A 10,300-nucleotide genomic window follows, 5' to 3' on the forward strand; every position below is an offset into this window, starting at 1 on the left:
GTCACACTAAGGGGGGCTCTTCCAGCCTTACGGTCGGTCCCTCCTGGCCTGACAGCTGAGTCAAAGTCCCCCATTGAGCCCCACCCCCACCCCCCGCATGCTTCAGCTTCCAGGACTAGAGTCCCCACCTCCCCTGAAGCAGATGCCAGGGGCTCTTTGAAATTTGCCCTTGGTCTTTGGAATCCTGACTCTGAGGCAACTCCTTGGGTGCGGATCTTGGAAAGGCCACTTCAGAACTGTCCTGGCTGAGGCTCCGATGACAGACTCTGCTTCTGTGTGGTTTGCAAGGTGCCAAAAACATCTCCGGTGCTCTGGCAGGCGCGGCCAATGGAAGTCGTGGCCGGGACCCCTCCCACTCCCCACCCCCCACCCCCCTCAGTGGCACCCCAGCCTCCTCTCTCTCTCTCTCTCCTTCCTGATCTGCCTGACACAGAAGTGAGGACCTGGCAGCCTCAGGATCTGTAGAACCCTGTGTCTGCAGTTCCCAGACAGAGCCTCGGCCTTTGCAAAGATGGCCTGGAGACAGCTGTTCCTGATCTGCTGTCTCTCGGCCGTTGTGCTCCTGTCCAGTGAGTATGCGGAGGCCCCAGGATGGTCTTGGTGTTAGGTGAGGCTGCTCAGGTGGCCAGGTAGAGGGTGTACCTTCTGTTAAGAAGGCTGTACCTGGGTGTGTGTGTTTGTGTGTGTCTGTGTGTATAACACAACACAGTACAGAGAAACCAGCACGCCTGGTGGTTTCTTGGGGAAGTTGGCTGTGTGGCTGGTATCTGAGGCATCCAGTCTCCAGGGCAAGTCACAGCCCTGGGAGGGACTGTCCCGGCCTGGCTCAGGGTGAGGGCTCCTGTTGGGGTGCAGCAGCCCTCACGCTGTGCTCTCGTCCCACAGCCCTGCGGGAGGGGACTGCTGTGGCGGTGGGCACCAGGCGGTTGGCCGGACAAGAGGTGCAGGAAGGTGAGTGCCGGGGCCACCCAGGGGGCTCCCGAGGTAGCCCTGGTGAGCATGTGCTGGTTGTGACCGGCTTCTCTCGGGTTTCAGGCGTGGAAGGGAAGATCTTCATGCAGGAATCAGATGCCTTGAGTTTCCTCAAGAAGCGAGGCAAGCGGTCCCCCAAATCCCGAGAAGAGGTCAATGGTAAGGATGCCGGTGGCCTGCCTTCTTCTCTTGCCTCGTGTTCCTTCTCTCTCCCACAGTCAGCCGGGCTGCAGGCACCGCCAGGGACCAAGGGCTCAACCTAGGCCCTCGGGTCTCAGTGACTGCAGCTCTGAATTAGAAGTTACATCACATTCCCTCGACTGTAGGTCACTCTTTGATTGGCTATGCTGCAGGGGTAAGAAACAAAGAGGATAGGGCCACACTGAATGCACTTAAGTGTTGAATTGCATCTCAGTTTCTGAAAGTTAAAAATGTTAAGGTCGGGGACGGGAGGCACTTCCCTGGCGGTCCAGCGGTTAGGACTCCCTGCTTCCACTGCAGGGGGCACGGGTTCCATCCCTGGTCGGGGGACTAAGACCCTGCATGCCACGTAGCGAGGCCAAAAAAAAAAAATGTTAAGGGGAAAATCTATGTTCAGTGGAGAGGGGACACAATAGCTCAGTGTGTGCTTTCCGGGTATTCATGGTGCACCCTACAGGCACTGTGAGCAGGGAGGAGGGCACGTGGGACCGGGAACTGGAAATGTGGGCTTGGTGACAGCTTTGCTGCTAAGTGGCCTTGACCACTTATTCTCCCTGGGCCCGTTTTCTTATTTACAAGCCCCTGAAAGAGTGGTGTTCAGCCAGCAGTGTTTTTTTTTTTTTTTTTCTAGTTACTTTTTTAAAATATCTTTATTGGAGTATAATTGCTTTACAATGGTGTGTTAGTTTCTGCTTTATAACAAAGTGAATCAGCTACATATACATATATCCCCACATCTCCTCCCTCTTGTGTCTCCCTCCCACCCTCCCTATCCCACCCCTCTAGGTGGTCACAAAGCACCGAGCTGATCTCCCTGTGCTATGCGGCTGCTTCCCACTCGCTATCTATGTTACATTTGGTAGTGTATATATGTCCATGCCACTCTCTCACTTCGTCCCACCTTCCCATTCCCCCTCCCCGTGTCCTCAAGTCCATTCTCTACATCTGCCAGCAGTGTTTTTAAAAGTCTTCACTTCCAATGCATTTGGGAGGCTTTTGAGCTCAGAAGTATGTCTCCTTCTCAGCCTGAAGTAGGCCCTGGTATCCCCTGCTTGGCAGAGACCCTCATTTCCATGACCTGCCGACCCTTGAAGGGATTTGAGTTCTCTGTCCTTGAACTAGATTCTTCCAAGGACTCAGCTCTGACAGACTCTGAGTCCAAGGCTAGATTCGTTACTTATGTGTCTGTCTGAATAAACTCTTTGTGCCTCTCAGGCACACTCAGCAAGGTAACTTGCTCAGTGAAAATAACAGGACTGTTTTCAAATGATGGGCAAGAAGTGAGATGAAAATGCTTGGAGATGAAATTCCCTTTTTTTTTTTTTAAGTGGAGAAGTACAACCACACTGGGAAAATCTCCAGGCCTCGCACAATTTGGGATTTAAAGGTTAGCAAATGTCAAGAAACTCTGAAAAGACTGATGGAGTTTGGGCAGTTCTTGACGGAAATGAGAGCAGCGAACTTTTGGCAGACTCCCAGCGGGGACGCGCAGGAATTTAAGAGGCAAATAGTTTCCATTCTCTAAGTGGATTCAGAACGAGATGCATGATTAAGCCAGAGGTCTGTCACCCAGGTTGGAAGCTCGGGGTTTCAGTGGTGGGAACCCAGGACAGCCCGGTGAACACCTAGGATGCACCTGAGTTAATCTATTGTTACCTGGTCAACTCCGGTGATGGGTAGAACAACGCCCAATTGTGTCTGAGGTTCAGTAAAGGCAGGCAACACTTTGATAAACTTGAATCTAGAACCAGAAAACAGGCAATTCCTATCTCTAAGCTTCTGCCAGACTAAAGATGTAAAGGTGTGAGGGCAGAAATGGATGAACCTAGAAACTTATTTTACGTTGGAAAATCTAAAATCTAGAGAGGTTTTTTGAGGGTGCTACATTAGAGCAGATGAGGGACAGCTGCACCTGCTGGTGAGATGTGACCTGGCAGCTCAGGTAAGGTTCCCTCTGGTAAGCTTCATGTTCAACAGCCAAGGAATGTTTACGTGTTCTCAGTGACAGTTTTCAGTTATCACTGGAGGTATTTCTCCAACCAGAGGTGTACCTTCAGCTTTATAATGTGAAACTGGGACTCCTCATAAAAAAGTTTACAGCCAACTTTACTGGAATGCATTGCCTCACAAACTAAGGGATACCTGAGGTTGGTATTTTCATCATCAGGGAGTTTACCTGATCACCCCATATCCTGTACTAGTTATCTACTGCTGTGTAACAAATGAGCCCCAAATTTAGCAGCTTAAAACAACAAACATTTATTGTCCCAGTTTCTGGGGTCTAGGTCCAGCTTAGCTGGTGGCCTCAGGCTCAGGGTCTCTATGGGCTGTAGTCAAGGTATTGGCTGGGGCTGCATTCATTTCAAGGCCTGACTGAGAGAAGATTTGCTTTCAAGCTCACGCACATGGCTGTTGGCAAACCTCAAGTCCTGCGGACTACTGGTCAAAGACACCAGTTCCTGCCATGAGGGAGCCTCTCCACAGGACAGCTTACAACATGGCAGCTGGCTTCCCTCCGAGCAAGAGCAAAAGTGAGAGACAGACAGATAGATAGACAGACCGACGAACCCAACACGGAAGCCAGTCTTGTTTGTGACCTAATCTCAGAAGTCATATCCCGTCACTTCTGTCATATTCTGCCCATTAGAAGTGAGCCACTAGGCCAATCCACACAAGGGGAGAGAAATCACCTAAGGGCATGAATATCATGATCATCTTAGATTCCCTGGACCGCAGCCATCCTTATGCCCCATGGCAATTTCTATCACAGCAGCCATAATGCTGGGTGTAATTTATTTTCATATCTTTCTCCTTAAGTGGATCACAGGCCTCTTAGGCAGAGGGACAGAATCTTTCTTGACTTTTTAATCCCAATGCTTAGCATATATTCTGGCCATGACAGGAGCGCAAAGATGCTGAATGGACTTGCAGGTTAATTAATGTGAAATTAAGTTGGATTATTCCCTCATAGAATTCACTTCTATCATCAAATTCCTAGCTTCTAAGAGGACCAGCATGCTTGGATACACCATTCATTTTGCACCTGGAGCTAAATGGCTTCACCTTTTGGGGGTCTGTCCTCTCACTCACAAAACGAGGCAGTTGGATGGGACACTCCCCCAGGTCCCTCAGGTTTTAAAGTCTGTGTCAGGAGTGAACCATTTCAGTGAAGCCCCACTCTTAGCCCCTCACAAACAGCCCCTTTTGCACCTGATTAAGTTTCTCAGGCAGAATGATTAGTGTCCCCCTAAATGTGTGCAGCTGCCCCTATTCTTGGGGGCAACTCTCACCTCTTCCCCTCCCCCAGCGGAGAACAGGCAGAAGCTGCAGGCGGATGAGCTACGGAGAGAACATTACGAGGAACAAAGGAACGAGTTTGAGAACTTCGTGGAGGAGCAAAACGATGGTAAGAGCTCGTCAGCCAGTGACTTTGGGGAAGTGGAGTTTGCGGGAGAACCATGTGATTTGCCTGTACTTATCCCTAAATTTTAACTAGAGGAGGGAGGTAAGAGGAGATCTACTTTCAATTCATATCCATGGGAGTCTCGGAAAAACAGGGAGAAAGTCACAAAAGTGGCTACAGAACTTGAGAAGAAATGGAAGAGGACAGAACACCACTGGCTTGGAGACTGTGGGGCTGGGGGAGTTTTTGGTTGATTGTATTTTCTCCTCCTACTTGTGTGTGTTCTGTCTTAGCACCCGCGCTCCTGGCTTACTTCCCGTTAGAGCTGAGTTGGGAGGATTTCAAACTCACTTTCAAGGGCCTTAGATTTCCATCAGTGTCATGGCTCTAGGAACTGCCCATCCTGGAAAACCTAGGCCTTCATTTACCTAGTTACTATCATCAGCATCGGGTGACCAGTGGAAGCAAACCAGGACAAGTGAACTCAGAAGGCTCTGGTCACGGGGCCCTGCTCTGTACCCTCCCCACCTCCAGCGTCAACATCTACAGCCCACGGGGCGGCTCCCCTCACCCAGAGCAAGTTTTTATGGGGTTTGCGTGTTCCCTCACCCAGGGGGCCCCCGAGCGCCTTGTTTGCAAAGCCTTGACCTTTGCCTCTGTGTCTCTCACCAGTCAGCACACCTCATCCCCACCCTCTGGCCTTGGGAGACAGGGCTCCAGCCTCCTCCCAGGAATGCTGGTTTCAACCAGGCCTCTGGGTGTGGGGGAGGGTGGAGGGGGAGGGAGGCTCTGCCTTTGAATCCCAGCCTCCCATGGGGGATGGGATTTGACTTGGTATCTATTAAGTGCCCTCAAGGGTCACCTATAGCAAAAAATCCACAGAACAAGGTAATAGGGATCAGACCAGGCAGGCCAATGTGTGTTTTTATTCCTTTTCCGGTCTCTTCCAAAACTTCAAGACTTAAATGCTTCCAAGTAAGTTCCTGGATGCAGGTGAGCTTGGACATCAGACCCCAGTTAAGGTGACCTTTGTTAGAGAAAGTCTGCAATTTCAGTTCCCAAGTTGTCAACCCCTCGTTTGCCTGCTCTGGTGGATTTGGGAGGTAATATGCCCTTAGGGCACCTCTTAGTGGAAAGGACACCATCACCAGGTATCAGGGGGCTGCAGGCCATGCCCATGGCCTTGCGGGTGGCACCTGGCTGAGCCCTGCAGACAGGTGTTGGGCAGGATCCCAGCAAATCAAACATCCTGGGGAAAGCTCAGACTGTAGTAATTCAGAGGCAAATACTCCTGTTAAAGATTTGTTTACCTTGGTGGACAGCTTGGGGAGAAGCATTTAAAAAATGAGAATGTGGTCTCTAAAATTCCTTCAGTGTTTTTTTTTTTAACTCACAGTATTTTTTTTTTTCGCGGTACGCGGGCCTCTGTTGTGGCCTCTCCCTTGCGGAGCACAGGCTTCGGACGTGCAGGCTCAGCGGCCATGGCTCATGGGCCCAGCCGCTCCGCGGCATGTGGGATCTTCCCAGACCGGGGCACGAACACGCGTCCCCTGTATCGGCAGGCAGACTCTCAACCACTGTGCCACCAGGGAAGCCCCTAACTCGTAGTATTAATAGCAGCATTTTATTTTGTGCATTTTTAAATGTTTCAGGTCCAAATCCCTAGCATCTGGATGAAAACCATTCCCTGTTTTCCCTCCCACGATGGATTAGGATGAGGGGTTAGGCACCTGAGGGATGCCAGGTCCTCCACCAAAGCCAGAGGAGACTAAGGTCAGGGGCCTCAGGCCTTGCCCATAGAGGAAGAGGCTGCAGGGCAGGGCACAGGCCTTCGGGGACTGTAGTGACAGCAGCCGTTGTCACTGGTTGAGCACTTGCCCTGCCAGACACTTTACTGAACCACGTAATCCTTACGACCAGCATCTCAGGTCTTACAATTTCCACTTTACAGTTTTAAAAACTCAGGCTTAGGAAGGATACATGAATAACCAAGGTGACATAGGTAGTGAAGGATTTAAATGAAGGCGAGTTTGCCAGCAAAGCCCATGTTTTTGTACCGAAGGAAGACCAAATGCGTAGAGGTCTTGGAGAGGTTCTTCAATCCAAGGACTGGCCCATGAGGATGGAGGGAGGGAGGGGGTAATGCAGAGCAGCTCAGCGGGGGTCGCCCCCCCTCACGAGCTTGATGAAAGAAGGAGAGGCAAAGAGGTGCAGGGGGCCCAGCCTGGCCGAGGGTAAACGCTGACAAGGGTGAAACTCACTTCAGCTTCCCCCCTTCCCTTGCCTCTGCCCCGGAACAGACCATGCACAGAGGCCAGGCTGACGGAAACCTCCACCGTGAGCAGCGCTCAGAGCCCTCCTCTGAGGCGCCCACATGCCCCGTCGGTCAGGACCCCGGCTTCGGTTAGCCCTCTTGATTGACAACGTCACCTATTCTCAGAACACTGGAGAGCAGTGGATGATCGCTCTCTCCCCGAGGCACTTGCTGCATAAAAGCGAATGCTGAGAGATACCACGGGTGACGGGAAGGACTCGGGTTTCCAGTGGAGGAATTTTAGGCAGGTGGTCTGAAGGGAGATTTCTGGACACCACTGACCTTGCTGAGGGCCTGAAAACCCCACCTTAGTCAAAGGCCCCTCTACCAACCCACCCAGGACACTGGCCCTTGTCTGGGGAAGTGGGAGGGGGGTGGTTAGAGTCTCACTCGGCTCTGTCATGGCTCCAGCTTGTAACTCTACTCAAAACCACCAACTTCAAGGCAAAAATAGCTGAGTTCTGCCTCCAAAAACTCAGGATAAACAGTGTTGAACTCCCACTTCTAAGGCCTACGTGGTAGCAGCCCAGGTCTGCTTCCACCTTCAAAACCAGAAGCCTGGGTCAGGCCATCCCAGGCTGGCTGCACGACGCCTGGCCACAAGTGGTCCCTACACGAAGGCTACAGTGTCCAGGCCTTGGGTCTGTACCAGCGAGACCTTCCCTTTGTCTAAATGAAATGGTCTAAGAAGAGTTCAGCATGATCTGGGAAGAAAAAATCAACTTTTATGTCAGAATCATGCTCTCAAGATTGGCCAAGGGTAGCTGCTCTACGTGGCCTGAGAAAGGTCTGAATGGCCCAAGGCTAACAGCCTGGGCTGACTCTGAGCTCCAGGTTTCCTCTGAGGAACCAAGTCCCTAAGAGGATTCTCAGCACCCAGGGTAGCGCCGACCCCAAGCTCACATAGAAGGAAACATACCCAGCAGACATGGCTCCTGCACACCCCGTGATCACAAGGGCCCTCCCTGTTGCGGGCACGTGGCTCTCACAGGTGCTAAGGACCATGGGGACACCCACTTCCTCCACATCCTGAAGCCACCAGGCTGTCCTGTTTGCCCAATGCCATAGAGGATGCGTGTCACTAGCACCAAGGCAGGGTCACAGGCTTTTTGGTGAAGCCCACATTTGAGAAAACAGGCAAGGAAGACATTTTGAGTTTTGAATCCTTGCTATTACCTTCTATTAACTTTCTATCCTCTCAACGTTTTCTCCAAATACTCAAAAAAAAAATTGTGGTAAAATATCTAGAACACAAAACTTGCAACCTTACCTATTTTTAAGCGTACAATTCAGCGGCATTTAGTACATCCACAACCATCACCATTATTTATTTCCAAACCCCTTTAATCACCTCAAACTAACTTTGTATCCATTATGCATTAACTCCCCTCTCCCCACAGCCCTGGAAACCTCTAATATATTCTCTATCCGTACGAATTTGCCTATACTACATATTTCACAGAAGAGAAATCACATAATATTTGTCCTTTTGTGTCTGGTGTATTTCACTTGGCATGTTTCAAGGCTCATTCATGTTATAGCACATATCAGAATTTCATTCCTTTTTATGGCTGAATAATACAGACAGACATATCTATACGTTCCTGTCTGTCTGTCTGTCTGTCTATCTATCACCTCACATTTTATCGATTCATCTATTCTTGTTTTAAGAACGGCTGGGTTAATGGCAATTGTTTAACTTTCTGAGGGTGCTTTTTAAACACCAATAGCCTTGGGATATCTGCTCACGCTTTAAAGCGACAGCGAGTGTACCTAACAGTGAGCGACAGGCAGTCCTGAATTGGCAACAGGAGCCTAATTTTATAGCTTCACAAAGGCGTTATTCAGAAACATGTCTTATCAAAGACAGAAAAATCAGGACTTTCTTACTCATTAAAAACTCCCTTCTGCTCTTTTTAGCCTTTACTATGAAACATTTCAAACACATGGAAAAGTATATAGTATAACAAACTCTCATATAACCATCACCCAGAATCAGGGATTATCAAGATCTTCCTGCACTTGCTTCACCCACCCCTTTCCCCAGTTAGCTTTAAAAACATAACTTTATTTTTAAAGCTAAGAAACAGTAAGAAGGAACCCCTTGCTCATAATCCCATCACTCGGAATTGACAGTCATTTCCATGAGTTTTTCAACAGTATGGTTTGCAGTCTATTTTTCTGCTGCTGTGATTTTGGATTCTGTCTCAGTTGGTGTGTCTTTGGGCCAGTTTCTGCACGCGGCTCTTCGCCCTTCGCTAGCTGTACAGGGAAGGAACACTGAACTGAATGCAGGGCCCTGGTCTCCGCTCTCTTGGCAATCAGCTCTGTGACGCTCACCTATCTGGGCCCAATCTGTATTAAAACGAGGCCTTTAGATTCGGCATCCTCTCAGGCCCTTCCAGCTGGGATTCTGTCTGTCATCCATGCATGCAGGCACAGTGGTTCATGTCACGTGTCACAGGCGGCTGGTGGGGGGGGCTTTGGGTGGACTCAGTGGCTGCCCCCAGATCAGAGCCCTCCATCCTCACACGACGACTTCATCTCTCGTCCCCAGAACAGGAAGAGAGAAGCCGGGAGGCCATCGAGCAGTGGCGCCAGTGGCACAGTGACGGCCTGTACCCACCCTATCTCTACAACCGCCACCATATCTGACCTCAGCCCGATGCACCCAGAAGATGGCACTTGACAAACCCGCCCACCCTCGGTATTCAGGCACCTCTTTTGCATACAAACAGGCCCCTTCCCAGGGCCTCAGCCTGGGGCCTTCTGTTCTCGTGGATGGAAACGCCCTGGCTTGTGCTTCTGGGCAGGTGAATTTCTGAGGTGAGCCAAGGCCTGTGGGGCATCACCCCTATGGTGGTTTCCCACTGCTTCGCCATGGTTCCCACAGTGAGACTCCTGGCCCATAGAACAATGAAAGAATCACAGTAGAGAGAAAAGACCACGTGTCTGCTTATAGTTTATGAATAAAAACGCTGAGTCAACACTCTGTACCATCTTCTTGAATCTCACACTGAGCCGCACCAGCTTGTCCCTCCCAGGTGACACTGGGCCTCTCCCAACTTGGGTGTCGGGAAGCTTGGACTCAGGAGCACTGCTCACTATTTCCGCAGCCTGTCTCAGCAGTCACGTGACTGGAAGGGACCTGCTAATGCAACTCTTTGGGAAAAACCATTCTCCAAAGCCCAGGTGCTTCTCATGTCTCTGAAAAAAGTCTTAAGGTTCAACGGTGGTTTCTTAATGGCATCACTCAGAGGCCAGGGTAAGAGCAAGGCCAGCTGTAACCAAAACTAGACAGCAGATAAGGTTTAGTTTTAGTATCACCTCCTTTTTCCTCATAGTATTTATTTGCTAGAGCTGCCATAGCCAAGTGCCAGAACTGGGAGGCTTAAAACAATGAACATTTA

At 50.3% G+C, this 10,300-nt stretch overlaps 1 protein-coding gene across 1 annotated transcript; it reads left to right on the plus strand.

The window, feature by feature from the left end:
• Positions 1-424: 424 nt before the first annotated feature.
• UCMA (upper zone of growth plate and cartilage matrix associated) lies at positions 425-9,865 on the plus strand. Its single transcript, XM_029239365.1, has 5 exons — positions 425-569; positions 886-951; positions 1,036-1,131; positions 4,481-4,579; positions 9,448-9,865. Exons 1-5 carry the CDS (start codon positions 512-514, stop codon positions 9,543-9,545), a joined length of 417 nt encoding a protein of 138 aa, XP_029095198.1. The 5' UTR covers positions 425-511; the 3' UTR covers positions 9,546-9,865.
• The last annotated feature ends 435 nt before the right edge of the window (positions 9,866-10,300 follow it).

The sequence above is a fragment of the Monodon monoceros genome, unplaced genomic scaffold (assembly GCF_005190385.1).
Source record: "Monodon monoceros isolate NGI ecotype Baffin Bay Population unplaced genomic scaffold, NGI_Narwhal_1 Super_Scaffold_21, whole genome shotgun sequence".
NCBI lineage: Eukaryota > Metazoa > Chordata > Mammalia > Artiodactyla > Monodontidae > Monodon > Monodon monoceros.